Genomic DNA, 26,454 nt, shown 5'->3' with positions numbered 1-26,454 from the left:
CAACTACCCATTCACCACCACCAGGGTCAAGCTAAGCCCCTCCCCTTCAGACCGACCCCAACTACCCATTCACCACCACCAGGGTCAAGCTAAGCCCCTCCCCTTCAGACCGACCCCAACTACCCATTCACCACCACCAGGGTCAAACTAAGCCCCTCCCCTTCAGACCGACCCCAACTATCCATTCACCACCACCAGGGTCAAACTACGCCCCTCCCCTTCAGACCGACCCCAACTATCCATTCACCACCACCAGGGTCAAGCTAAGCCCCTCCCCTTCAGACCGACCCCAACTACCCATTCACCACCACCAGGGTCAAACTAAGCCCCTCCCCTTCAGACCGACCCCAACTATCCATTCACCACCACCAGGGTCAAGCTAAGCCCCTCCCCTTCAGACCGACCCCAACTACCCATTCACCACCACCAGGGTCAAACTAAGCCCCTCCCCTTCAGACCGACCCCAACTATCCATTCACCACCACCAGGGTCAAACTACGCCCCTCCCCTTCAGACCGACCCCAACTATCCATTCACCACCACCAGGGTCAAGCTAAGCCCCTCCCCTTCAGACCGACCCCAACTACCCATTCACCACCACCAGGGTCAAACTAAGCCCCTCCCCTTCAGACCGACCCCAACTATCCATTCACCACCACCAGGGTCAAACTACGCCCCTCCCCTTCAGACCGACCCCAACTATCCATTCACCACCACCAGGGTCAAGCTAAGCCCCTCCCCTTCAGACCGACCCCAACTATCCATTCACCACCACCAGGGTCAAGACCAGGGGGGTTTCATCTGATTGGTTCTCCCCTCCCGAATGATACTCCTGCACAGCGGGGACTAATCGCTAAAACTCCATTACATTCATTTGTGTATTCCTGCCAATAAATATATATTCTTACATCAACACCGTCTCTGCTGATTGAACTAATAATACGGATAATAATATGTGTTACCTTGTTCCCTGAGCAGCTGGATGGTGGGTCGTCCTGCAGAACGGGAGTGAACATTTCTGGGAATAAAAAACATACATTTCCTGCACCAACTGAGGCTGTAAATACTCTTTAATGAGCTCTTAAAAATATCTCTGCATGTATTTAATATCTTAATATGTGTATCAATAAGATAAACATTTGGCATTGCATATTAACCGCATATTGTGTTCATGAAATGGGATTTAATAAACTACATGTCAATCATTTATTTGTTGCTTTGTGGTGGGATCTAATCAGGGTTCAGGTTTCCTCCATCAAATCAAATCAGGTTTTATTTATAAAGCACATTTAAAAGCGATGTTTGGTCGAGCCAAAGTGCTGCACATGTAATAAAAACACATTACTACAATCACAATAAAAGACAATCATTTACAACAGAAATATAAAAAACTAAAACACAGGGAAAAGTCAGGAGTCGTGCTCCGCTCTGACTCGAAGGCCAGAGAGAAGAAGTGAGTCTTTAGAGTAGATTAAAAAACCCCAGGGTCTGGGCTGACCTCACATGGAGGGGCAGAGTGTTCCAGAGCCTGGGGCCAGCTGAAGGCTCGGTGCCCTCGGGTTCTGAGCCTTGTCTTGGGCACTACCAGCAGCAGCTGATCAGCAGACCTTAAGGCTCTGGGGTGTAGCGCTGGAGCAGTTCAGCTATGTAGGCCGGAGCCAGCCCATTTAGGGCTTTGAAAACAAATAAAATGATTTTAAAATCAGTTCTGAACCGAACTGGAAGCCAGTGCAGTGAGGCCAGAGTTGGGGGGATGTGGTCACGCTTTTTGTGGCCAGTCAGAAGACGTGCAGCTGCGTTCTGCTCTAGCTGCAGGCGCCTGATTGAGGCCTGGTCCATACCTGGTTCATACCCGGTCCATACCTGGTCCATACCCACGTACAGAGCGTTGCAGTAATCCAGCCTCGAGGTAACAAAGGCATTAATAACTCTTTCTAAGTCTTTAAAAGATAAAAATGACTTGGTCCTGGCCAATAGTCTTAATTTGAAAAAGCAGGATTTGACTACGGTGCTGATCTGCTTGTTGAATTTAAAAGTGCAACTGAAGGTCACTCCAAGGTTCGTGACAGAGGGGAGGATGTTTTCTCCATAGCTTCTCTTGGATGACTTAAAATCAAACTGTACATTTTACATTTATATTACATTTCTACTTTTTAATGCTATGTTATTTCTATTTGAGATGTTTACATGTTGGATTGTTCATTTCTAGTCTTTTAATTTCTCCAATGTACAATGCCTTATCTTTTATTCTGCTGCGACGCAAACACTTCCCGGATTGAGATGAACAAAGTGCCTCTGATCTGATCTGATCTGATCTGATCTGATCTGATCTGATCTGATCTGATCTGATCTGCTCTGATCTGATCTGATCTGATCTGATCTGATCTGATCTGATATTTCCTCCATCTGTACTCACAGAGGCAGATCCAGCGCTTTGGCGATCTGAGCCTGACGGATCAGAACTTTCCTCTGGACGTCTTTATCCGTCTCGCCTCTCACAAACCGGGGCGTGAAATCCAGCCCGACCTGCACCACGGGAGGGGAGGGGGGGGGGGGGGGGTGGGCGGGAGTTTAATAAAGGCAAGACTGCTTCAAGTATCAAGTTCCAGGGCTTTAATTGTCCTGCGTTCAGAGCTACAGTGTAGTTATGAGAATGAACATCTGAGGTCACAGGCTCCTCCAGCAGAGCAACTCAATAACATAGATAATGGTAGGTAAGTAAATACAGTCAAATATAATAATATAAAATACACAGATATATCATCACTGAATTCAAGCACCAGACACTTTTTATGCTGCTATGGACAATCTTGCACCAATGTACAATTCCCAAAGACATTGAAGTGACGGTTATTTTGTTTATATTGATTGTTTTGCTTGTATTTATGTCTTAATGTGTGCATACATGTCTGTTGATTGTGCATATATATATATTTCTATTAATGCTGTCAAAATTACCGCGTTAACGGCGGTAATTAATTTTTTGAATTCATTGCGTTCAAATATATAACGCATTTAACGCATGTGCAGAATGGCCCGCCGCATACATCCCGAGTAAATCACACAGACAGAAGTTAGTCAGATTGATTTCAGTAGCCGCTTGTCTGGAAATACCGAAGACTAGAAACGGTTTTGAAAACTTTTGTCACGTAGTGATCGTCTTCTCAATAGAACATCTTTGATAATGTCTTCTGGCCAATCAGAATCAAGATGACGGCGTGGTGTTGTTGCAGGAAGTCCTGACGGAGAATACTTTTGCTGCAGTACATCTCTTTATACATCGATACAACATTACGTGTTGATAGAAATCAAGACGTAATGAAATAAGACCCCACGGTTTGATGAGTGATAGGTGTGTGGGCTGTCTTTCATTTTGACACACAGAGCAATGTTATAATAAACATACTGTATGTTAAATGGATATATCCGCCTTCTTTCATTTATCTTTCCATTCCCACAACAATACACATAAAGAAATGGCATATTTTGGACATAGTTCGAATGGTGATTAATCTGATTAATGCATTTTTAAGCTGTGATTAATCTGACTAAACATTTTAATCGTTTGACAGCCCTACTTTATATATATACTTGTTTTTATATTCTGGATTGTGGGAAACAGTATTTCGATCTCTCTGTACACACAAACTGAAAGATTGACAATAAAGTTGACTTTGAGAATCAGAATCAGTCAGAGTAGTCAGTCAGAATACATAAAAAAACAAAAAAAAAACAGATAGAAAACTATTTGAAGAAACTATAATAACATTTAAAAAAAAAAAGTAATTAAATAAAAGAAATAAAAAAATATAGCAGTATTGACATTGAAATAGAGTTGAAATAAAATATGCGCAGTAATAATGTATTATCGTACCTCTCCGATGGCCACCAGCTGGTCTTTGTATTTCTCTATTAAAGGCAGAGCGGCATCTAGATCCTGCAGGAGACACAGACACTTTAAACCTTCATTATAACATAACAATTAAGTGGTCGTGAGGAGATCCAATTAAGAAGAAGGAGAAGAAATGTAATTCATTTAATCAATAATAAGTAAATTATCAAAATCTAGTTCGCCTGAAAGGAATTTAGAATCTGAACTCTTGCTCGCCAACTCAAACAAACACCACCTGCCTGACTAGACACCACTACAGGTGAACACATGAGATTTATTTGTAATCATTTGTGTGATTTTGTTGCGGAAGGAACCTCTGAAGCTGGGCCGAATGTTTTTGAGATCTTCACCAAACGATGTTAACACTCAAAAGAGTTCCAATAGAATAGAGTTTACTGAAGATTCAACCAAATACAGCAGGTGTGTGTGTGTGTGTGTGTGTGTGTGTGTGTGTGTGTGTGTGTGTGTGTGTGTGTGTGTGTGTGTGTGTGTGTGTGTGTGTGTGTGTGTGTGTGTGTGTGTGTGTGTGTCTGTGTGTGTGTGTGTGTGTGTGTGTGTGTGTGTGACAGTGACATGTTCAGTGGTCAGGAAGGAACCAGTGATCATTTTGGGGTGGCATTGAAATCACTATTACATGAACATAAAAATACATCTCACTAGAACATAAGGGGTTATTTAAGGCACCTAAAACACACCTCTACATGATTTGGGATTAAGTGGTGGAATGGATCAAATAATATTCAGTATATCTAACTATGTGTTTCTTATTCCCAAAGTAACAACAACAATATGCCCAAGCTGCCCCTCCTTATGAGGCAGATACAGCTAGTATCTACCTCATTGTTTTGTTTTTAGAAAAACTCAAACTAGGTGTGTCTTGTTCTATCAGATGTTTAATGATTCAACATTTTTGTACACTTCCCTGTTTAGATGGCATTGGGATATATATTTATTAAATCCTCTGGAGCAGAGAGAGGAGCTGTGGATTATTGTTATTGATTAATGCATCTGTGATTCTTCGGGTCATAAACACTAAACTCACAACTTCAAATGAAAGCGTTTAGTGTATTTAATAAAAGAGCACATGTTCAATGTGAAAAGTGACAGTAGTTATATATTAGTTGCAACTTGGTGCTAATTATACATTAAAAAAATTAATAAAAAAATATATAATTTTTTTTTTAAACACCTTGAATTGCAGGGGGGGCGCGGGGCTCCGATGGCGGGGAGCAGCGCCCCTCCAAGACAATGGTAGGGGAAACACTGAGATCTAACAACACTAACATGTTTCGTCAAATTTGTCTGAAAATGATTTAGAAACGTTGCTTCATTTGTAGGAACGTATCGAGGCGAAACTGTTTCTCACTCTGAGTTCATGAAATCATCAGCTCTCTATAGAACAAATGAAAATTGGCGTCAACAGCAGGAAAACAAAAGCAGTTGCAACCATGTTGTCAAAGTAGCAGCAAAAAGAGCCGATGTGATGTACTGCCCGCTCGTTTGTTTGAGAGCTTGAACAACAACAACAACAACAACAACAACAACTGACAAGTGAAGAAAAGCATGGATGAAATGTCGATGGTTCAGTTGCCTCTATTTGCATTGAATACAAACTGATGATTATTTGCGGTGCATTTATGTGAAACAGTATTTTATTGGTGTTGCTGGTTAAGATAAATATGATGTAACTATTTTATAGACTAATATGTAGCTTTATGAATAACACCGTGCCATATTTGATAAGCTATTTGTTTGAATGTAAAGTAGGAAGTGAGAGTTTAAACTAACAGAGATCTCATAAGTAGAGCCACTTCCTTATGTCCGGCAGCAATCACTGCAGACAATTACATTTCAGGAAGTTACTTTGAAACTTGCATGTAAAGTTTCACGCTAGTTTTTGCTAAATGAAAGTTAAAAAGTTTCACTATCACTCATATAACTTTATTAAATGATAGGTTAAGAATAAACATCTTAAAGTAAATAACAATAAACAATAGCCCTTAACCCTGTAAGGCCCCCGGTTGTAATTTTGAAACATTACTTTAAGCTATCCTAAAAAGTCAGTAAATGTTTTTGTTTTTTTAAAGACCACATTTACAAAGTCAAAAGGTCCTTTTGTTCAGCCTCACATGCTACTGGGTAGTAAATGTGTTTATAGGTCCTGCCCTCTGGCCATACACTCACACAGCCAGGGGCGCCGCCAGGGATTTTGGGCCCCATGAAAAGATATCACATTGGGCCCCACCACCAGGCCCAGGCCCCACCACCAGGCCCAGGCCACGCCGACCAAGCACACTGCTGTAACCACACCTCCAGAACCCAACCCACTCATTTATGCTTTAAATAACTCTACCTGTACAGGCTTGCATCTATCTTGTAGTCCAATACTAACCGCACAATATTTACTGACACTGAGCGGTGAACATATAACACTGTGCAGACGTGCAACATTCTGCTGCAGTATAATTCACTATTTGATATAACACTAACATTCCTGACAATAGATCTCAAAAGTAATCTTTTATGGTGTACATGCCTTTTTAATAACATTTTTGAATCCAAAATAAATATAACTTAAATATGTGGAAAAATACTGTGTTTGAAATGTATAGTTGAAATCAGATGTTAGCTTTTTGTTTTGATATATATATATATATATATATATATATATATATATATATATATATATATATATATATATATATATATATATGTTGTATTCCAGTCTCCCTTCAGATATGTTAAGTGGCATGTCATTCAACACAATGCTGCTCACCTCCTTCAGTTGGGAGAAGAGCTGGTTCAGGTTCAGCCTTATGGGGGGACAGGGCTGCTTAGCCTAGAGATGGATCTGTTGGTCCTGGCACCAGGGGCAGGGACAACTGATGTAGTAAGAATAGCTGCTAAAAATGTACCTACATTTACTAAATGTCAGCTAAAAGAGCATTGAAATTAAAAACCTCAGCATTTTCTTTATAGATATTAACAGTACTTAATGTCAGCTTAGTAAAAAAAAACACAACAATTATGATTTACAATGGACTACGCTTAGCTAACAGACAGCATTTATTTTATTTTTTCTGCTAGAAAGTGCCGGAGGCGGAGGTTAAGGTTACTTAAAATGTTTTTCTTAATGTTCTAAAATTGTTTGGGCCCCCGTGGTGAGGGCGTTTGGGGTGGCCAATAGGGTGGCCAGGATTCAGCTGGGGCCACGGCCACCCCCAGCTCCGCCACTGCTAGGGGAGTCTCAGGCTCTCCTTTTTTATCTTGATGCTCTCCATTACGTAAGACACCATTATTTCTTCAACCATCCTGAAGTCCCCTACTCAATCATATTTGTTCGACATCTCAACCCAGGTCCGTTTCAGTCTAGGTCATATTTAATGGTGTCTCAACCATGCTTGTCCTTAGCTACTAACTCCCTCTCTCATAATTCTCCATCCTTTAGCGTGACACCATTATTTTTTCAGTTTTCTGTCTTTGAACTCAAGGATCCAATTAGCAGGACATTCCACAGATAAAAGGTTAGTGTATGTGTTTCTGAGCATGTATGCTTTCAATGGGTAGGGTTGTTATTTTAATCTGTCCCATTCATACAAAAAATATCCCACAATCTGACCCTTTCAATTTGAGTTTACCTGGAGAGACGCGCCCCTCTGCTGCTCCGGGGAAACTTCCTGAACCGGGTGGACTCCCAGGCATGGGAATATAAAACCTGGAAACCTGAGAAGAAGAGAGTCATCAGTGCAAAGAAAACATTTGATTTATTTCAGTCTGATTGTTGTAGTTACCTCTGTGACAACTCAATGATCTTCTCAAATTCCCCAGCATGTTCGGCTACGGCTAATATGGCTAACAATCCAGCCTGGGAAATAAAAAACACGTTATTTATAAAGTGCTTTTCCTGGTGCTAATAACACTGATCAATCACCAACACTGAATAATACAAAAATAAGCTTTTTAAGGTTATTACCATGACATCAAGTCAAATTCTTCGTACGTGTCAACCTACTTGTTAATAAACCTGATTCTGATTGATGATACCAACACTAAAAATAGTTAGTATTTATTTTGTATGCATAGGAATATGTTGAGAAAATGTCACTCTAGGTTATTAATTGTGTTTACTGATACAGAAGTAGATAGGGTTAATACAACATATTGTAGTAGGTTAAAGAAATGCTGGTAGTTATATGTTGGTGTTGTCTATTGCTGCATCACCTAAAGAGGATCCTAGTAACACCTTATTAAATGCTACTTGTTACAGAGTATTTGTACACTGTTTCTGTACTTCAGTAAACTCTGTAGCTGACACCACTCACCTGTTTTGAACTCTCCACCACCTCCTCTAAGTCCTGACAACAGACAGAGGAACATGTGTCGCTTAATAAGACATCTCATGTACAAAATAAACACTTAATGTGCTTTAAATGTTGTACTAACCTTATCAAAATCCTTGGAGGAGATGTGACAGTGGCAGTCAACGTATCCCTGCATGTGGACACAGCGTAGCGTTCAAAGCATGCTTTAAAAAACGATCAAAAACAATACCTACCTACCAATACCTACTGCGCATGGGTAGTCGAGGACAGCGCAGCGTTGCCACGGGAAGAGGCGTTCCATCCCACGTGATTCGTCGAACCAGAGGGGAAGCATGGATGTATAATAAGAACGGGGAAGGCGTTCCATCTCATGTGATTGGTCGAGACTCAGCAAGCGAGCCAAGGGTCACCTGACTGAACGTTCCAAATTATTTAAAGGAGCCGCTACCCTTTTTAATCACAGTTTCTCTTCCTCATTGCTCTGCTCTGTCTTATTGTATGTCTCTTGATTCTTATTATTGTATTTTAAACGTTGTCTTTCATCACGTGATGGTTCCTCAGTACCCCGGATCTTTGAGCAACACTCAGTGATTTTGTGGTGAAAGATGGCAGCAGTATCGTTGTGCTTCTTCCTATTCTTCTCGGTGCTGTTTTGCTCCAGCCGAGCGAAGTTCGAGCCGAACTGGAGTTCGCTCGACAGCCGGCCGCTGCCCGAATGGTACGACCAGGCGAAGTTCGGCATCTTTATCCATTGGGGAGTTTTCTCCGTGCCAAGCTTCGGCAGCGAGTGGTTCTGGTGAGGATTTAGTACTCAGTTAGTACAAGTAGAAGTACTCAGAGCTTGTATTTGAGTAAAAGCAGAAGTACTCAGACCTTGTATAATAGAAGAAGTACTCAGATCTTGTATAAAAGTAGAAGTACACAGATCCTGTATAAAAGTAGAAGCACTCAGATCTTGTACTTAAAGTAAACTAAAAGTAACTAAAGGTTTTAAATAAATGTAGTGGAGTAAAAGTACACTTTTTACCTCTGAATTGTAGTGGAGTAGTACACAGTAGCATAACATGGAAATACACAAGTAAAGTACAAGTACCTCCAAATGGTAAATATATGAGTAAATGTAGTTGCTTTCCACCTACAATTCTGATCTACTGTATTTGTACTTTACTTTCACTTTTGAACTGCTACCCACTACATCATGGGAAATAGTGAACTGCTATAGATTCAGATTAGCGATACAACATCATTCACTAATAACCAAAGGTGGAAAAGTACTCTTTTAGTATATTTTATTTTAATTAAATGTACCAATCCCAAATTGTTCTGCATTCAAAATCAAAATCGTTTGTTAGTCAAAGTAAACAAATATTGTCAGTGAGATTAGGCCTAAGGTAAAGTGATTGTTATATAAACTAACCTCTGCAGTTTTAATATGTAACATATATACTTTTTGTGTCTTTGAGTATATAACCCCATACAAAGAGGGTCGACTTGAACTATATCTTGCAGTTGATGTCATTCATTGAATTGTTCTCCTTGTGTTTCCTCGTATTAATTAAGTATAGAGGTGGAAGAAGACTTACCTATTCAGTTCACTTTTACAGTAACCGTATATAAAGAGGGTCGACTTTAACTATATATATATATATATACAATATATTTATTTGTTGTTTCTTTCTTTTCACTATATCTGTAAAGCGTCTTTGAGCACCTGTAAAAGCGCTAACAAAATTCATCTATTATTATTATTATTGTTATTATATATACTTCATTACTGTACTTAAGTACATTTTTATGGTATCAGTACTTTACTCCACTACTTATTTTTCTGACCACTTTTTACTTTCTACTTCTTACATGTTGAACTCAAATACCTGTACTTTCTACTTCTTACATGTTGAACACAAATACCTGTACTTTCTACTTCTCACATGTTGAACACAAATACCTGTACTTTCTACTTCTTACATGTTGAACTCAAATACCTGTACTTTCTACTTCTTACATGTTGAACACAAATACCTGTACTTTCTACTTCTTACATGTTGAACACAAATACATGTACTTTCTACTTCTTACATGTTGAACTCAAATACCTGTACTTTCTACTTCTTACATGTTGAACACAAATACCTGTACTTCCTACTTCTTACATGTTGAACACAAATACCTGTACTTTCTACTTCTTACATGTTGAACACAAATACCTGTACTTTCTACTTCTTACATGTTGAACACAAATACCTGTACTTTCTACTTCTTACATGTTGAACACAAATACCTGTACTTTCTACTTCTTACATGTTGAACACAAATACCTGTACTTTCTACTTCTTACATGTTGAACACAAATACCTGTACTTTCTACTTCTTACATGTTGAACTCAAATACCTGTACTTTCTACTTCTTACATGTTGAACACAAATACCTGTACTTTCTACTTCTCACATGTTGAACACAAATACCTGTACTTTCTACTTCTTACATGTTGAACACAAATACCTGTACTTTCTACTTCTTACATGTTGAACTCAAATACCTGTACTTTCTACTTCTTACATGTTGAACTCAAATACCTGTACTTTCTACTTCTTACATGTTGAACACAAATACCTGTACTTTCTACTTCTTACATGTTGAACACAAATACCTGTACTTTCTACTTCTTACATGTTGAACACAAATACCTGTACTTTCTACTTCTTACATGTTGAACTCAAATACCTGTACTTTCTACTTCTTACATGTTGAACACAAATACCTGTACTTTCTACTTCTCACATGTTGAACACAAATACCTGTACTTTCTACTTCTTACATGTTGAACACAAATACCTGTACTTTCTACTTCTTACATGTTGAACACAAATACCTGTACTTTCTACTTCTCACATGTTGAACACAAATACCTGTACTTTCTACTTCTTACATGTTGAACACAAATACCTGTACTTTCTACTTCTTACATGTTGAACACAAATACCTGTACTTTCTACTTCTTACATGTTGAACACAAATACCTGTACTTTCTACTTCTCACATGTTGAACACAAATACCTGTACTTTCTACTTCTTACATGTTGAACTCAAATACCTGTACTTTCTACTTCTTACATGTTGAACTCAAATACCTGTACTTTCTACTTCTCACATGTTGAACTCAAATACCTGTACTTTCTACTTCTCACATGTTGAACACAAATACCTGTACTTTCTACTTCTTACATGTTGAACTCAAATACCTGTACTTTCTACTTCTTACATGTTGAACACAAATACCTGTACTTTCTACTTCTTACATGTTGAACACAAATACCTGTACTTTCTACTTCTCTCATTTCCCAAACAGGCTGGTTCCTTTAGTCTGAATGTGTGTTTGGTGGCGTGATCATTATTATTTAGAGTCATTGCGTGCCTATTGATTTGAACACGATCCGTGTATCCATCATTTCCTGGTCTTCTCTAAAGAAGAGGGACCAATGGAAACGTTGTCATGTTGCCGTTGTTCAGCATGGAAACATTCATTAGCTAACAATGACATTATTGTTCTATTAATATAAAGGGAGGTCAGGTACTCTTTAAAACAGCTGCTAGTTATGGGTACTTTTTACTGAAGTACATTTCAAAGCCTCTTTACTTTGACTTGAGTAAAGAAGTTTAGTCAGTACTTCTACTTTCACCAGAGTATTTTTAAACACCAGTATCTGTACTTCTACTTGAGTAAAGGATGTGTACTTCTTCCCTCTCTGCTCAGGTGGTACTGGCAGAAGCAGAAGCTGCAGCCGTACGTTGACTTCATGAAGCAGAATTATCCTCCAGACTTTAAGTATCAGGACTTCGCTCCACAGTTCACCGCAGAGTTCTTCGATGCCAAAGAGTGGACCGACATCTTCGCCTCATCGGGAGCAAAATACATCGTCCTGACCACGAAACACCACGAAGGTACGAGACATCGTCCTGCACAGATTGTATCGTTCTTTAACTTTTGTGCTACACTTTAAAGGTCTCCTATCATGCTATTTGTGGGCATATATTATGGGTCTCAGATTTATACAAATATATAAAAACATGTTTTTTTGCTCAAAACACAAACAGATCATGCATTTTAGACATCCTTCATACCCCTCTGTTCCAGCTGTTAGAGAAACGCTGATTTTGGGTCCTTAGCTTGAAAAAAAAAAGGAGGGGGAGCTAATGCCTGCTCAGAATTGTACCGGCAGATACAGTTAAATGCTGCCGTGATTAAACACCATCCTGTTCCAAACCACATCAAGGATTATTTCTGAAACAGAAGCAATGCTCTTTCTAACCCAATTTCAAAACGCTTAAACTAAGCTATAATTGCACATATTAACGATGCATTGTTTAATATGTTCAGGTTTCACGCTGTGGGGCTCGAAGAACTCGTGGAACTGGAACTCAGTGGACGTGGGTCCGAAAAGAGATCTGGTACACGAGGTGGCGACGGCGTTGCGAGCGAACAGTGACCTGCGGCTCGGACTGTACCACTCTCTGTTCGAATGGTTCAACCCGCTGTTCCAGGAGGACGCTGCTAACGTCTTCACAACAAACCTCTTCCCCACCAGTAAGACGCTGCCTGAGCTGTACGAGCTCATCACGAAGTACAAACCCGAGATTCTGTGGTCGGACGGAGACGGAGACGCTCCCGACTCGTACTGGAACAGCACCGGCTTCCTGGCCTGGCTCTACAACGACAGGTAACGTGCGGGAGACATCCCACACTTTATGTTTTGATTTTGAGAAAAAGTCATAATTATGAGATTTCTTTGAAAGATTTTTGAGTTTTTCAGTAAAAGAAAAGTCCGAATTTTTAGATTTTGAGGAAAAAAAGTCAGAATTTGGAGACTTTCATTGAACGTAAGTGTGATAACGGGCTGTTCATAAATATTTAAAAACAAAGATGTATTTGTTTCCTTGGCAGGAAAAGGGATAATCTGCGATTTAAAGATTTACTTTTACTAAAAGAATGTACACGAGAGATCAGACACTTTATTTACTGTTACGGCCCGTCCACACAGCGGCTTTGGAAAAAGCTTGCCGGCGGGCGTGTCTGAAGCTCGACCAACAACCAATCACATGAGTCTCCCGCCCCTGGCACACAAGCAGCGGTTTGATTGGCTAGAGCTTGTACTGGCATATGATTTGATTGGCTGACGCTTCCACCGAAAGTTTCAAAAGCTTCAAAAGTTGAACATTGCTCAACTTTTGCAGCTTGAAACGCCAGGAAAGCTCCGCTCTGCTTCCCACAATGCAGTTCGGCGAAAAGCGACGTCACCCCATTCAAAGTGAATGGGGTGAATGGGGAAGAAGCTTCCAACGCCGCTGTGTGGACGGGCCGTTACTAAGATATCGTACAGGAGAGATCAGACACTTGAGTTACTGTTACTAAGATATCGTACAGCAGATATCAGACACTTGAGTTACTGTTACTAAGATATCGTACAGCAGAGATCAGACACTTGAGTTACTGTTACTAAGATATCGTACAGCAGATATCAGACACTTGAGTTACTGTTACTAAGATATCGTACAGGAGAGATCAGACACTTGAGTTACTGTTACTAAGATATCGTACAGGAGAGATCAGACACTTGAGTTACTGTTACTAAGATATCGTACAGGAGAGATCAGACACTTGAGTTACTGTTACTAAGATATCATACAGGAGAGATCAGACACTTGAGTTACTGTTACTAAGATATCGTACAGGAGCGATCAGACACTTGAGTTACTGTTACTGAGATATCGTACAGCAGAGATCAGACACTTGAGTTACTGTTACTAAGATATCGTACAGGAGAGATCAGACACTTGAGTTACTGTTACTAAGATATCGTACAGGAGAGATCAGACACTTGAGTTACTGTTACTAAGATATCGTACAGGAGAGATCAGACACTTGAGTTACTGTTACTAAGATATCGTACAGGAGAGATCAGACACTTGAGTTACCGTTATTAAGATATCGTACAGGAGAGATCAGACACTTGAGTTACTGTTACTAAGATATCGTACAGGAGAGATCAGACACTTGAGTTACTGTTACTAAGATATCGTACAGGAGAGATCAGACACTTGAGTTACTGTTACTAAGATATCGTACAGGAGAGATCAGACACTTGAGTTACTGTTACTAAGATATCGTACAGGAGAGATCAGACACTTGAGTTACTGTTACTAAGATATCGTACAGGAGAGATCAGACACTTGAGTTACTGTTACTAAGATATCGTACAGGAGAGATCAGACACTTGAGTTACTGTTACTAAGATATCGTACAGGAGAGATCAGACACTTGAGTTACTGTTACTAAGATATCGTACAGGAGAGATCGGACACTTGAGTTACTGTTACTAAGATATCGTACAGGAGAGATCGGACACTTGAGTTACTGTTACTAAGATATCGTACAGGAGAGATCAGACACTTGAGTTACTGTTACTAAGATATCGTACAGCAGAGATCAGACACTTAAGTTACCGTTACTTAGATATCGTACAGGAGAGATAAGACACTTGAGTTACTGTTACTAAGATATCGTACAGCAGAGATCAGACACTTGAGTTACTGTTACTAAGATATCGTACAGGAGAGATCAGACACTTGAGTTACTGTTACTAAGATATCGTACAGCAGAGATCAGACACTTGAGTTACTGTTACTAAGATATCGTACAAGAGAGATCAGACACTTGAGTTACTGTTACTAAGATATCGTACAGGAGAGATCAGACACTTGAGTTACTGTTACTAAGATATCGTACAAGAGAGATCAGACACTTGAGTTACTGTTACTAAGATATCGTACAGGAGAGATCAGACACTTGAGTTACCGTTACTAAGATATCGTACAGCAGAGATCAGACACTTGAGTTACCGTTACTAAGATATCGTACAGCAGAGATCAGACACTTGAGTTACTGTTACTAAGATATCGTACAGGAGAGATCAGACACTTGAGTTACCGTTACTAAGATATCGTACAGGAGAGATCAGACACTTGAGTTACTGTTACTAAGATATCGTACAGCAGAGATCAGACACTTGAGTTACTGTTACTAAGATATCGTACAGCAGAGATCAGACACTTGAGTTACTGTTACTAAGATATCGTACAGGAGCGATCAGACACTTGAGTTACTGTTACTAAGATATCGTACAGGAGAGATCAGACACTTGAGTTACCGTTACTAAGATATCGTACAGGAGAGATCAGACACTTGAGTTACTGTTACTAAGATATCGTACAGCAGAGATCAGACACTTGAGTTACTGTTACTAAGATATCGTACAGGAGAGATCAGACACTTGAGTTACCGTTACTAAGATATCGTACAGGAGAGATCAGACACTTGAGTTACTGTTACTAAGATATCGTACAGGAGAGATCAGATACTTGAGTTACCGTTACTAAGATATCGTACAGCAGAGATCAGACACTTGAGTTACTGTTACTAAGATATCGTACAGGAGCGATTAGACACTTGAGTTACTGTTACTAAGATATCATACAGGAGAGATCAGATACTTGAGTTACTGTTACTAAGATATCATACAGGAGCGATTAGACACTTGAGTTACTGTTACTAAGATATCATACAGGAGCGATTAGACACTTGAGTTACTGTTACTAAGATATCGTACAGCAGAGATCAGACACTTGAGTTACCGTTACTAAGATATCGTACAGCAGAGATCAGACACTTGAGTTACTGTTACTAAGATATCGTACAGCAGAGATCAGACACTTGAGTTACCGTTATTAAGATATCGTACAGGAGAGATCAGACACTTGAGTTACTGTTACTAAGATATCGTACAGGAGAGATCAGACACTTGAGTTACTGTTACTAAGATATCGTACAGCAGAGATCAGACACTTTAGTTACTGTTACTAAGATATCGTACAGGAGAGATCAGACACTTGAGTTACTGTTACTAAGATATCGTACAGGAGAGATCAGACACTTGAGTTACCGTTACTAAGATATCGTACAGCAGAGATCAGACACTTGAGTTACCGTTATTAAGATATCGTACAGGAGAGATCAGACACTTGAGTTACCGTTACTAAGATATCGTACAGCAGAGATCAGACACTTGAGTTACCGTTATTAAGATATCGTACAGGAGAGATCAGACACTTGAGTTACCGTTACTAAGATATCGTACAGCAGAGATCAGACACTTGAGTTACCGTTACTAAGATATCGTACAGCAGAGATCAGACACTTGAGTTACCGTTACTAAGATATCGTACAGCAGAGATCAGACACTTGAGTTACTGTTACTAAGATATCGTACAGCAGAGATCAGACACTTGAGTTACTGTTACTAAGATATCGTACAGCAGAGATCAGACACTTGAGTTACTGTTACTAAGATATCGTACAGGAGAGATCAGACACTTGAGTTACCGTTACTAAGATATCGTACAGGAGAGATCAGACACTTGAGTTACTGTTACTAAGATATCGTACAGGAGAGATCAGACACTTGAGTTACTGTTACTGAGATATCGTACAGGAGAGATCAGACACTTGAGTTACTGTTACTAAGATATCGTACAGGAGAGATCAGACACTTGAGTTACTGTTACTAAGATATCGTACAGCAGAGATCAGACACTTGAGTTACTGTTACTAAGATATCGTACAGGAGCGATCAGACACTTGAGTTACTGTTACTAAGATATCGTACAGCAGAGATCAGACACTTGAGTTACCGTTACTAAGATATCGTACAGGAGAGATCAGACACTTGAGTTACTGTTACTAAGATATCGTACAAGAGAGATCAGACACTTGAGTTACTGTTACTAAGATATCGTACAGGAGAGATCGGACACTTGAGTTACTGTTACTGAGATATCGTACAGGAGAGATCGGACACTTGAGTTACTGTTACTAAGATATCGTACAGCAGAGATCAGACACTTGAGTTACTGTTACTAAGATATCGTACAGGAGAGATCGGACACTTGAGTTACTGTTACTGAGATATCGTACAGCAGAGATCAGACACTTGAGTTACTGTTACTAAGATATCGTACAGGAGAGATCGGACACTTGAGTTACTGTTACTGAGATATCGTACAGGAGAGATCAGACACTTGAGTTACTGTTACTGAGATATCGTACAGGAGCGATCAGATATTTGAGTTACTGTTACTAAGATATCGTACAGGAGAGATCAGACACTTGAGTTACTGTTACTGAGATATCGTACAGGAGAGATCAGACACTTGAGTTACTGTTACTGAGATATCGTACAGGAGAGATCAGACACTTGAGTTACTGTTACTAAGATATCGTACAGCAGAGATCAGATACTTGAGTTACTGTTACTGAGATATCGTACAGGAGAGATCAGACACTTGAGTTACTGTTACTAAGATATCGTACAGGAGAGATCGGACACTTGAGTTACTGTTACTAAGATATCGTACAGCAGAGATCAGATACTTGAGTTACTGTTACTGAGATATCGTACAGCAGAGATCAGACACTTGAGTTACTGTTACTAAGATATCGTACAGGAGAGATCGGACACTTGAGTTACTGTTACTGAGATATCGTACAGCAGAGATCAGACACTTGAGTTACTGTTACTAAGATATCGTACAGGAGAGATCGGACACTTGAGTTACTGTTACTGAGATATCGTACAGCAGAGATCAGACACTTGAGTTACTGTTACTAAGATATCGTACAGGAGAGATCGGACACTTGAGTTACTGTTACTGAGATATCGTACAGGAGAGATCGGACACTTGAGTTACTGTTACTAAGATATCGTACAGCAGAGATCAGACACTTGAGCTACTGTTACTAAGATATCGTACAGCAGAGATCAGATACTTGAGTTACTTTTTTGATGGAAACTTCTGGATCAATGGAGACTCGGCGAGACACGGGGAGAGCAGGAGCTTTGATGGAAACGCTGATGGTTTATTTGGAGAATTCAAAAGAGATGTTCTGTGTTTCTGAAGATCTCTACCCCAGACCACGTCTTTAGCTCTGAGAGAATAATCAACATTGTGCATAACAAGATAGAACCATGTAACGCCTCAGCTGACGCCAACAGGCAGGAACAGGGAGACAGAACACAGAGATTACAGCAGCCCAAGGTTGAAGGCAAACATTACATTTTTACTCAAAATCACAAAATTCTTACTTTCTTCTCACAATCACAACATGATTTGTGAAGAAGATCGAAACAGTCTGACTTGATTTTGAAATTCAAAAAATTCAGATTTTCTCAGCGTTTCCTCGATTCTCACGTGTTATTTCCCACAGTCCTGTGCGCGACACGGTGGTGACGAACGACCGTTGGGGCTACGGAACCATCTGCAAACACGGAGGTTATTACACCTGCAGCGACCGATACCTGCCCGGACACCTGATGAAACGCAAGTGGGAGAACTGCATGACCCTCGACAGGAAGTCGTGGGGATACCGACGCAACGCAGAGCTCAAAGACTACATGACCATCCAGGAGCTCGTAACCGTGAGAGAGAGAGATTTATTATAATAACAAAGAAAAACAAACATTAAAACATATGTATTAATAATAATAAAAAAATATGTATATTTATTTATTAATAATACAAATAAATAATAAATAAAAAAATAGGTATTAATCATGAAAAATAAAGAATGACAAATATTTATTATTAGTTAAAAAATAAATAATTTTAAAATACTGCTTTTATTAATAATTAGAAAAATCTCCATCATTGAAAAATAGCTTTTGTTTGAGAAATAAGAAATAAATACTGTAAATATTTTTAACAAAAAATCTTAAATTAGAAAGGAACCTGCTGATGAACTATGTTCTGGCTTTAGTCGTAAAGATACAAAATAATATTATATATAAAAAAATCAAGAAATATTCAAATCGAATATAAGAATTATTACAATTAAATACAAATATATACAAGTGTTTTTTTTTTTTTGGTCACCTATTATACAAAATCCACTTCTTCATGTCTCTTCTACATCAACATGTGTCCCCTCTTCTCCATGTCTCTTCTACATCAACATGTGTCCCCTCTTCTCCATGTCTCTTCTACATCAACATGTGTCCCCTCTTCTTCATGTCTCTTCTACATCAACATGTGTCCCCTCTTCTTCATGTCTCTTCTACATCAACATGTGTCCCCTCTTCTCCATGTCTCTTCTACATCAACATGTGTCCCCTCTTCTTCATGTCTCTTCTACATCAACATGTGTCCCCTCTTCTCCATGTCTCTTCTACATCAACATGTGTCCCCTCTTCTCCATGTCTCTTCTACATCAACATGTGTCCCCTCTTCTTCATGTCTCTTCTACATCAACATGTGTCCCCTCTTCTTCATGTCTCTTCTACATCAACATGTGTCCCCTCTTCTCCATGTCTCTTCTACATCAACATGTGTCCCCTCTTCTTCATGTCTCTTCTACATCAACATGTGTCCCCTCTTCTTCATGTCTCTTCTACATCAACATGTGTCCCCTCTTCTTCATGTCTCTTCTACATCAACCTGTGTCCCCTCTTCTCCATGTCTCTTCTACATCAACATGTGTCCCCTCTTCTTCAGGTCTCTTCTACATCAACATGTGTCCCCTCTTCTTCATGTCTCTTCTACATCAACATGTGTCCCCTCTTCTTCATGTCTCTTCTACATCAACATGTGTCCCCTCTTCTTCATGTCTCTTCTACATCAACCTGTGTCCCCTCTTCTCCATGTCTCTTCTACATCAACATGTGTCCCCTCTTCTTCAGGTCTCTTCTACATCAACATGTGTCCCCTCTTCTTCATGTCTTTTCTACATCAACATGTGTCCCCTCTTCTTCATGTCTCTTCTACATCAACATGTGTCCCCTCTTCTTCATGTCTCTTCTACATCAACATGTGTCCCCTCTTCTTCATGTCTCTTCTACATCAACATGTGTCCCCTCTTCTTCATGTCTCTTCTACATCAACATGTGTCCCCTCTTCTTCATGTCTTTTCTACATCAACATGTGTCCCCTCTTCTCCATGTCTCTTCTACATCAACATGTGTCCCCTCTTCTCCATGTCTCTTCTACATCAACATGTGTCCCCTCTTCTCCATGTCTCTTCTACATCAACATGTGTCCCCTCTTCTTCATGTCTTTTCTACATCAACATGTGTCCCCTCTTCTTCATGTCTCTTCTACATCAACATGTGTCTCCTCTTCTCCATGTCTCTTCTACATCAACATGTGTCCCCTCTTCTTCATGTCTCTTCTACATCAACATGTGTCCCCTCTTCTTCATGTCTCTTCTACATCAACATGTGTCCCCTCTTCTTCATGTCTCTTCTACATCAACATGTGTCTCCTCTTCTCCATGTCTCTTCTACATCAACATGTGTCCCCTCTTCTCCATGTCTCTTCTACATCAACATGTGTCCCCTCTTCTTCATGTCTCTTCTACATCAACATGTGTCCCCTCTTCTTCATGTCTCTTCTACATCAGCATGTGTCCCCTCTTCTTCATGTCTCTTCTACATCAACATGTGTCCCCTCTTCTTCATGTCTCTTCTACATCAACATGTGTCCCCTCTTCTTCATGTCTCTTCTACATCAACATGTGTCCCCTCTTCTTCATGTCTCTTCTACATCAACATGTGTCCCCTCTTCTTCATGTCTCTTCTACATCAACATGTGTCCCCTCTTCTTCATGTCTCTTCTACATCAACATGTGTCCCCTCTTCTTCATGTCTCTTCTACATCAACATGTGTCCCCTCTTCCTCATGTCTCTTCTACATCAACATGTGTCCCCTCTTCTCCATGTCTCTTCTACATCAACATGTGTCCCCTCTTCTTCATGTCTCTTCTACATCAACATGTGTCCCCTCTGTGGAAAGAGACTCTGAAAGTTTCAGGAACAAAGATTCTCTCTCTTTTTGATCAATTTCTATAAAAACCTGTCTGAAAATGAGCTGATCAGATTTTGGCCACTTTATGATGTCATAACGATGTGTTGTCTTGTGTAACCATTAGCCAATCAGTAACCAAGGTAACCCCCCCCCCTTATCACCTGAATCTCCTCTAGAGCACCATTGAGTTCTTTGTAACCAAATGTCTCTCAGAGGGGCGTGGGGAGGGGCTCCTTATTTTCATCTAAAGTAACAGACAGAGAATCAGCACTTTGGAAACAGGGCTGAAACAGAGGGGATTATGGGTAATGCTGCAATGATCTGTTTGGTGTTTCAGCCAATCAGAGACAGGCTCTGGATATATCTGAGATCTATAATATATTGATGAATAAGAGAATGATAAGGGACCTTTAATAATTTGTGTGTGTGTGTGTGTGTGTGTGTGTGTGTGTGTGTGTGTGTGTGTGTGTGTGTGTGTGTGTGTGTGTGTGTGTGTGTGTGTGTGTGTGTGTGTGTGTGTGTGTGTGTGTGTGTGTGTGTGTGTGTGTGTGTGTGTGTGTGTGTGTGTGTGTGTGTGTGTGTGTGTGTGTGTGTGTGTGTGTGTGTGTGTGTGTGTGTGTGTGTGTGTGTGTGTGTAGATGCTGGTGGAGACGGTGTCCCTTGGAGGGAACCTCCTGCTGAACGTGGGTCCGACCCCCGACGGGAGGATCCCCCCCCTCAGCGAGGAGAGACTCAGACAGATGGGTGGCTGGCTGCAGGTCAACGGGGGGGGGATCTATAACACCACGCCATGGAGGGCGCAGAACGACACCCGGACCCCTAACCTGTGGTGAGAACATTTAACTTAAAGTCAAAGTCAACTTTATTGTCAATCGTTCAGTTTGTGTGTTCAGACAGAGAGATGGAATACTGTTTCCCTCCATCCAGAACACAAAAATACAATCATATATAAAACATATGTATATCCTATATACACAGAATCAACGGACATACGTATGTATACATGTGCACACATTTAGATAAAGCACAACAATCAATATATACAAGTTAACAGTCACTTAATTGAGTTATTTATATTAAGGACTAGGGGAGAAATAAAGGTCCATCTTATCTAATCCAACAACTCGAGTGTGAGTTCATTTAGTTCTTTATATTAAGAAGTAGAAGTGTCCTCATACAAATACTACAAGGACTCCTCCATCGTCAGAGGAGCAGCCAGAGGAAGTACTCAGACCTTGTAGTAAAAGTAGAAGTACTCAGATATTGTAGTAAAAGTAGAAGTACTCAGATCTTGTACTTGAGTAAAAGTAGAAGTACTCAGATCTTGTACTTTAGTAAAAGTAGAAGTACTCAGATCTGTAGTAAAAGTAGAAGTACTTAGATTTTGTAGTAAAAGTAGAAGTACTCAGATCTGTAGTAAAAGTAGAAGTACTTAGATTTTGTACTTGAGTAAAAGTAGAAGTACTCAGATCTTGTAGTAAAAGTAGAAGTACTCAGATATTGTAGTAAAAGTAGAAGTACTTAGATCTTGTACTTGAGTAAAAGTAGAAGTACTCAGATCTTGTACTTTAGTAAAAGTAGAAGTTCTCAGATCTGTAGTAAAAGTAGAAGTACTTAGATCTTCTACTTGAGTAAAAGTAGAAGTACTCAGATCTGTAGTAAAAGTAGAAGTACTCAGATATTGTAGTAAAAGTAGAAGTACTCAGATCTTGTACTTTAGTAAAAGTAGAAGTACTCAGATCTGTAGTAAAAGTAGAAGTACTTACATTTTGTAGTAAAAGTAGAAGTACTCAGATCTGTAGTAAAAGTAGAAGTACTCAGATCTTGTAGTAAAAGTAGAAGTACTTAGATTTTGTACTTGAGTAAAAGTAGAAGTACTCAGATCTGTAGTAAAAGTAGAAGTACTCAGATCTTGTACTTTAGTAAAAGTAGAAGTTCTCAGATCTGTAGTAAAAGTAGAAGTACTTAGATCTTCTACTTGAGTAAAAGTAGAAGTACTCAGATCTGTAGTAAAAGTAGAAGTACTCAGATCTTGTACTTTAGTAAAAGTAGAAGTTCTCAGATCTGTAGTAAAAGTAGAAGTACTTAGATCTTCTACTTGAGTAAAAGTAGAAGTACTTAGATTTTGTTCTTGAGTAAAAGTAGAAGTACTCAGATCTGTAGTAAAAGTAGAAGTACTCAGATCTTGTACTTTAGTAAAAGTAGAAGTTCTCAGATCTGTAGTAAAAGTAGAAGTACTTAGATCTTCTACTTGAGTAAAAGTAGAAGTACTCAGATCTGTAGTAAAAGTAGAAGTACTCAGATATTGTAGTAAAAGTAGAAGTACTTAGATCTTGTACTTGAGTAAAAGTAGAAGTACTCAGATCTTGTACTTTAGTAAAAGTAGAAGTACTCAGATCTGTAGTAAAAGTAGAAGTACTTAGATTTTGTAGTAAAAGTAGAAGTACTCAGATCTGTAGTAAAAGTAGAAGTACTTAGATTTTGTACTTGAGTAAAAGTAGAAGTACTCAGATCTTGTAGTAAAAGTAGAAGTACTCAGATATTGTAGTAAAAGTAGAAGTACTTAGATCTTGTACTTGAGTAAAAGTAGAAGTACTCAGATCTTGTACTTTAGTAAAAGTAGAAGTACTCAGATCTGTAGTAAAAGTAGAAGTACTTAGATCTTGTACTTGAGTAAAAGTAGAAGTACTCAGATCTTGTAGTAAAAGTAGAAGTACTCAGATCTTGTAGTAAAAGTAGAAGTACTTAGATCTTGTACTTGAGTAAAAGTAGAAGTACTCAGATCTTGTACTTTAGTAAAAGTAGAAGTACTCAGATCTGTAGTAAAAGTAGAAGTACTTAGATTTTGTAGTAAAAGTAGAAGTACTCAGATCTGTAGTAAAAGTAGAAGTACTTAGATTTTGTACTTGAGTAAAAGTAGAAGTACTCAGATCTGTAGTAAAAGTAGAAGTACTCAGATCTTGTAGTAAAAGTAGAAGTACTCAGATATTGTAGTAAAAGTAGAAGTACTTAGATCTTGTACTTGAGTAAAAGTAGAAGTACTCAGATCTGTAGTAAAAGTAGAAGTACTCAGATCTTGTAGTAAAAGTAGAAGTACTCAGATCTTGTAGTAAAAGTAGAAGTACTCAGATCTTGTACTTGAGCAAAAGTAGAAGTACTCAGAACGACAGCCGGACCCCCGACATGTGGTGAGTATTTAATTGAATGTAGTTATTCTATATTAGGCATTCTTTATTCTTTATTAAGATCCTCATTAGCATTAGCATTAGCATTAGCATTAGCATTAGCATTAGCATTAGCATTGGCTGTTCTTCGTCCTCACACACAAAACATACATAAAACAAAACAAAACAAAACCGCTCATCATTTCATGCAAAAAACAAAACATTGAAAAAAAGATGATTCAAAATAATTTTCTCTCATTTTTACCAAGTTTCCCTCCTCCTGTGTTTCAGGTACACGTTCAGACCGCAGGACCAAATCATCTTTGCCATTTTCCTGGAGTGGCCCAAAGATGGATTTGTGGTTCTGAGTGAACCTGTGACTGGACCTGCTACTCAGGTACTCATATATATATATATATATATATTTATATACAGTATATACAAACACATACACACATCTCAGTCAAACAAGAGATGGTCGTCTTTGGGATATTTAATTTCTCCACTTTTTCCATATTTCCTCAAATGCGTTTTCCTGAAGCCTCGTTGAGAAAGTGATTTTTCCATAACATATATCTCATGAACTTTGTCGTGCCAGTTGTCGAGAGAAGCGATGTCCGCTTTGAGACATTTTCTAGTTATTGCTTTTTTTGCTGCAACAGTAAGAATTTCAAATAATTCAAAATACATTATTTGTGTATGTTGTTGTTTCTGCAGGTGGAGCTGCTGGGAGTCGGGCCCATGCAGTGGCAGAGAGCGCCCTCTGGTGGAGGTCTGAGGGTCCATCTGCCCCCCCTCACACCCAGAGAGATGCCCTGTGACTGGGGCTGGACCCTGGGGCTGAGCTGGGCCATGTGAACAGGAAGTAACGGAGCAGACACAGGAAGTAACGGAGCAGATACAGGAAGTGACGGAGCAGACACAGGAAGTAACGGAGCAGATACAGGAAGTAACTGAGCAGACACAGGAAGTAACTGAGCAGATACAGGAAGTGATGGAGCAGACACAGGAAGTGACGGAGCAGATACAGGAAGTGATGGAGCAGACACAGGAAGTGACGGAGCAGATACAGGAAGTAACGGAGCAGATACAGGAAGTGACGGAGCAGATACAGGAAGTAACGGAGCAGACACAGGAAGTGATGGAGCAGACACAGGAAGTGACGGAGCAGATACAGGAAGTAACGGAGCAGATACAGGAAGTGACGGAGCAGATACAGGAAGTAACGGAGCAGACACAGGAAGTGATGGAGCAGACACAGGAAGTGATGGAGCAGACACAGGAAGTGATGGAGCTGCGAGATGTGTTCAAATCAGTTAAAACGAAGATTTAAATGATCGGTAAAGTATTGTTGATGATGATACTTCATGTGGTGAAAAGTACTTCTGTGTCTCCATTATTTTTGCTTATTTAAATTCTACTTTCCTTCAGTTTGGAAGCACGTTTTGTGCTTTTAACTGCAATTATTATACATTAGTTACTCCGCAGATTAAGATCAGGAATGTGGAACAAGAATCGAAAATGTAAGAAACGGTTCAAATGGTCAGCTAAAAGTGAGCTCAAATGAATGGATGTTCTTACGGTCATTAAAAACCTGGAAAAGTCATGGAAATTCAAAATGCTAATTCCAGGCCCTGGAAAAGTTTTGGAAAACAATATCTTTCACAAAGTTTTGGAAAAGTCATGGAAATGTAACTAAAGTTACATCAAATATAATTTATATTTTATGTAATCGCTGAAATAGTAATACTATGATAATAAATACTGTATGGTATTGTAATGAAACGTAAAATGGCTTTTAACTGACGAGGTGTGAGATCTGAGTTGCTTTAGCGCGTAGAAGCTAGTAAGCCTACTATTTGATTTGTTTTAGGGACAACGTGTTTCATATGCAGAACTTATTTCCCTGTTCCATCTTAAAATAAACCATTTTCAGTGGAACGCTGAGAAAGAGTCATTTTTTGGTCATGGAAAATTAGATAAAGGTCCTGGAGAAGTCCTGGAGAAGTCCTGGAGAAGTCATGGAGAAGTCATTGAAAGTCATTGAAAGTCATTTGGCGAGGGAAGAAACCAAGGATTCGATTCTGTACTCTTCAATTAGCAAAACACAAGGGAGGAGTAGCGCTCCCCTGCTCGAAGGACTGCTATCAGCCCAATGAAGAAGCT

General features: G+C 39.4%; 2 protein-coding genes across 5 annotated transcripts in view; one reads left to right on the top strand and one right to left on the bottom strand.

The window, feature by feature from the left end:
• LOC307045655 (putative deoxyribonuclease TATDN3) overlaps positions 1-8,525 on the bottom strand; it is a 14,534-nt gene extending 6,009 nt beyond the window's left edge. For 2 of the 4 annotated variants that reach the window (XM_079691453.1, XM_079691454.1), the window contains exons 1-7: positions 8,336-8,525; positions 8,215-8,247; positions 7,684-7,757; positions 7,531-7,615; positions 3,875-3,955; positions 2,417-2,526; positions 963-1,018 (exon numbers count right to left, since the gene is read on the bottom strand). In XM_079691453.1, the coding sequence (XP_079547579.1) occupies positions 963-1,018; positions 2,417-2,526; positions 3,875-3,955; positions 7,531-7,615; positions 7,684-7,757; positions 8,215-8,247; positions 8,336-8,389 (493 nt within the window). In that variant the 5' untranslated portion in view covers positions 8,390-8,525. The remainder of the gene's footprint in view (positions 1-962; positions 1,019-2,416; positions 2,527-3,874; positions 3,956-7,530; positions 7,616-7,683; positions 7,758-8,214; positions 8,248-8,335) is intronic. The other 2 variants (XM_079691455.1, XM_079691456.1) reach the window with 1 other exon arrangement.
• A 159-nt stretch (positions 8,526-8,684) lies between these two features.
• Positions 8,685-26,227, top strand: fuca2 (alpha-L-fucosidase 2). Its single transcript, XM_079691452.1, has 7 exons — positions 8,685-9,010; positions 11,970-12,157; positions 12,594-12,933; positions 18,534-18,744; positions 21,763-21,953; positions 24,580-24,685; positions 25,006-26,227. Exons 1-7 carry the CDS (start codon positions 8,820-8,822, stop codon positions 25,144-25,146), a joined length of 1,368 nt encoding a protein of 455 aa, XP_079547578.1. The 5' UTR covers positions 8,685-8,819; the 3' UTR covers positions 25,147-26,227.
• Positions 26,228-26,454: the final 227 nt, after the last annotated feature.

Source organism: Notothenia rossii (assembly GCF_949606895.1).
Source record: "Notothenia rossii genome assembly, chromosome: 7".
In the NCBI taxonomy this organism is placed as follows: Eukaryota; Metazoa; Chordata; class Actinopteri; order Perciformes; family Nototheniidae; genus Notothenia; species Notothenia rossii.
The sequence above is the reverse complement of the archived record's forward strand: the minus strand, read 5'-3'. Positions and strand labels throughout refer to the sequence as shown.

What these genes read in the sequence shown, in the direction of transcription:
- fuca2 (XM_079691452.1), top strand. Translation starts at nt 8,820, where the DNA reads ATGGCAGCAGTATCGTTGTGCTTCTTCCTATTCTTCTCGGTGCTGTTT. An exon ending in TTCGGCAGCGAGTGGTTCTG is followed by an intron (nt 9,011 to 11,969) that starts GTGAGGATTTAG and finishes CTCTCTGCTCAG; the next exon opens with GTGGTACTGGCAGAAGCAGA. An exon ending in TGACTGGACCTGCTACTCAG is followed by an intron (nt 24,686 to 25,005) that starts GTACTCATATAT and finishes TTGTTTCTGCAG; the next exon opens with GTGGAGCTGCTGGGAGTCGG.